Raw genomic sequence first — 3,819 nt, 5'->3', positions numbered from 1 at the left:
GCAGTCCCGTTTACACCCAACCCCTATTGCTCAAATATCACTCCAACCTATGTTTGAAGCTATCCAGCGTATTCGAGTTAATGATGATATTTGGTAACTTGTTCCACTCATCCACTACTCTATTTTCCAAACCAATGTTTACCAATTTCGCGCCTAAATCTAAATTCGTCTAATTTAAAACCATTGTTACGAGTTCGCTCCTGGTTGGATAGTTCGAGTACCTTTGTAATGTCCCCTTTGTTTAGCCCTGACTTCCATTTATACACCTCTATCATATCGCCCCTCACTCTACGTCTCTCGAGGGAGTGCAAATTAAGAAGCTTTAACCTGTCTCTATACTCAAGGTTCCCAATGCCCGGGATTAGTCTCGTCATTCTCCTCCGAATTCTTTCTCGGGATTCTATATCCATTCTGTAATACGGTGACCAGTCCATTCTGTCGTACGGTAGACAACAAACTCTCAGAGGTCCACAGTTGATAATAAATATATTACCAACTGTTCTAACAATACAATTACAGGGAACAGAGACAAGTACAGTTACAGGAAACAAACACAAAATACAGTTATATCAGGATCATAACAAAATGCCAACAGCGGCGTTATTATATGTCTAGTGTGACTGACGCCTCTCGTTTCAACAACACAAGTGTCTGGGCACAACGCACCCAAGTTCTCAATGAAACAAATTTAACCCCAAAGAGGAATGACAATTATAGAAGATTGAGAACTTGGCGAGAAAATATGATATTAATAGAATAACGATAATATCATTTCAATATCTTGCTATATATAAAATAAAGTTTGGTAATTAATATTAATACTAAAGATTGCTTGTGTAATGTTTCAATTATGGGATCTTTTACACCTGTTATGTTTTTAATTAATGAATAAATTGCTAAAATCTCTATATCAATTCTTATGTTTGTATGACTGTACAGGTATTAATATCTGTAACTGTAGTTGTGATTGGACTTATACCTGGATGTTTAAGAATTTATGTAATTTAACAAAAATCTCTCGTGGTCATAAGTACTCGTCAGAAATAAGCGAGACCAATCGACAGGTAAAGTAATCAGCTTGACCCTCACCTTGAGTTAGGTCAGTTTTCAAGATTACGTCTGGGTGGAACGGTCGGGGGATTTCAACTCACTCTTTGTGTTATCAATGGGCCTGGTAACCGAATTTATAGACAGACAAACAGACAGATATAGACAGACATAGATATATATAGATAGCTTTAGAAGATGAGGTATACAGCTGTCTCTGCATTTATATATTTAGCAAGGTCCCAGATTAGATGGACAAGTTACAGCCGTATTATTGGATATCGTTGTAATGTATGTATCTTTACCTTGTTAGTGTGTGTGTATTATTGAGGTTAAGGAACCGTTTTATAATTCTTGTTAGGTCAGGCCAGTAAGATACGACGGGCGGGCAAAAGTTTGTTCTTGTTCCATAAATAGTATAGTCACTTTCCATTAAGGCTTTTGGGAATATATATAGATATACACGTACACAATACTCACCCTGCGTAACCAACACCATACACTGCTACAACACTGTACTGACACCGACAAAACTCTCACGTAGTCAATAAGTTATCCAGGTTCATTTCATCACCCATTGTTACACTTTCACCGAGGGAGGCAGCTTGGCACCGCCTGCCTCGGTCACCTCACGGAACAAATCGCTTTCATTGTGCCACCTGAAAGCCAGTATAAAAGCTTTATGTCTCTAGGGCTCAGCAGACAGTTCAGTACCGACCGTCCCTCGTGATAATCACCCATAATGGTAAGTGGAGAGCCAAGCCTGTAGGGAGTCTATTGGCTTTTCATTTAGATAAAACAAAAACAGCTGTAAATAATAAACAATATTTGATTATTAAAAGTTGATAGTAGTTTACGAACTCTTAATATATAGCAATTATTACCTGAGAAAATACTGAGCTTTGGCCCGATCTCAAGCGAGTTAATGTTGTCTTTTTAGGAGTCAGTTCACAGGTTCACTAGTGATATTTGTTCCCATAAAAATACTAAAAGTTTCCTGTAAACACACAAACACAGCAACCATGAACATCTTTATTGGCATCTGTTAACGTAAGATAGATACCACAAGCGGAAGTGGAAATTAAACGTAAAAATGAATCCATTGTATCAGGACCTGTAAGCTACATATTCAGATTCAGAAACATTATTTATAAATATCAATGTTAATACAGATATAAGTATAACGTACAGGTGTAGTAATTACCAGGTGGTGGCAGTACAATAGGATTGGTTTGTTGATAATTTCTGAAAGTTGATTAAGTTGTTTCTTAATATTTTGTCTGTGTTTGTTGCAGAAGATTCTCCTTGCACTGGCTTGTGTCCTCCTGCTGGCGTCCCTTAGCCAGGCTGGTGGACACGGGGGTGGCCATGGAGGCGGACATGGTGGTGGCTACGGTGGGGGTGGTGGTGGACACGGAGGTGGACATGGTGGAGGCTACGGTGGTGGTGGACACGGAGGCGGCTATGGTGGTGGACACGGAGGCTACGGAGGAGTCGGTGGGACATCTAACAACAATTACAACATTGCTGGTCCCAAAGGTGGATATGGACATGGCGGTGGACATGGTGGCGGCTACGGTGGTGGTCATGGTGGCGGCTACGGTGGTCATGGTGGTGGTCATGGTGGTGGACACGGTGGCGGCTACGGTGGTGGACATGGCGGTGGACATGGTGGACACGGTGGTGGCGGTTATGGCCATAGGAAATAGGTTGTTTTATTTCGGTAGAACCAAACACCACGAAGGAGGGGAACTCTTCGATATTCAGGATTATCTGGAACACCTCACTCTTCCAGATACGAGAGTGAGAGTCATATGTGTTGTAGAGACCCAAATGTATATTTTCTTTTAATAAACCTCATGTTTTCATTGCCTCTCTCTTTAAAACAACTTGTAAACAATAAAGAGTGATCCTTATATTTCACGATCCGACCTGAGTGTTAAGTAACTTTTGGGGAATGGTTTTTACAGTCACACACGAGCTCACACACACACACACACACACACACACACAAGAAAGACAGACAGACAGACCCTCTAGACTAGTATATTAACTGACTTACTGTACTGTACGTGAATAAAGACCGTAGTTGTTGAGTAAATGATAACAACAATGATGATGATGATGATGATGATGAAGTAAAGTGGTAAATGACTTTGAACATAAGAACATAAGAAAATAAGGAGTCTACAATAGGCCGGTTGGCCTGTGCATGGCAGCTCCTGTCGAGAGTTACTACCACTCTCTATCATCCATGAATCTATCTAGCCTCCTTTTAAAACTTTCCAGCGCTCTAGCACTTACTACAAAGTTGCTAAGCTTGTTCCACTCGTCCACCACCATTTTGAACCAATTTCTTCCTATCTCCAAACCTAAACTTATCCAACTTGAATCCGTTGCTTCGAGTCCTATCCTGCTCGGATATTATAAGAACTTTATCTATATCTCCTATTGATTCCTTTCACCCACTTAAATACTTCTATCATATCTCCCCGCACTCTTCGTCTTTCTAGGGAATGCAAGTTTAGTTTCTTTAACCTATCTTGATATGGAAGGTTTTAAGTCCCGAATCATTTTCGTCATTCTTCGCTGCACCGACTCTTGTGAATTTATATCCATTCTATAATAAGGGCACCAGAACTGAACTGCATAATCGAGGTGCGGCCTGACTAGTCAAGATATAGTTGCAATAAGACCTATGCACTCTTATTACTTACACTTCTAGATATAAAACCTAATACTCTGTTTGCCTTATTTCGAACATGAACACTG

General features: G+C 40.2%; 1 protein-coding gene across 2 annotated transcripts; it reads left to right on the top strand.

Moving 5' to 3' along the window:
* Nucleotides 1–1,722: 1,722 nt before the first annotated feature.
* LOC121860165 (holotricin-3-like) lies at nt 1,723–2,915 on the top strand. 2 transcript variants are annotated; one of them, XM_042357223.1, is made up of 3 exons: nt 1,723–1,792; nt 2,343–2,427; nt 2,473–2,915. In XM_042357223.1, exons 1-3 carry the CDS (start codon nt 1,790–1,792, stop codon nt 2,754–2,756), a joined length of 372 nt encoding a protein of 123 aa, XP_042213157.1. In that variant the 5' UTR covers nt 1,723–1,789; the 3' UTR covers nt 2,757–2,915. The 2 variants fall into 2 exon arrangements, with proteins under 2 accessions (XP_042213157.1, XP_042213156.1); XM_042357222.1 differs by having other exon boundaries at nt 2,343–2,915.
* The last annotated feature ends 904 nt before the right edge of the window (nt 2,916–3,819 follow it).

This window comes from Homarus americanus, unplaced genomic scaffold (assembly GCF_018991925.1).
Source record: "Homarus americanus isolate GMGI-L3 unplaced genomic scaffold, GMGI_Hamer_2.0 scaffold5831, whole genome shotgun sequence".
Taxonomy (NCBI): domain Eukaryota; kingdom Metazoa; phylum Arthropoda; class Malacostraca; order Decapoda; family Nephropidae; genus Homarus; species Homarus americanus.
This window is presented reverse-complemented; position numbering and strand designations above follow the sequence as displayed.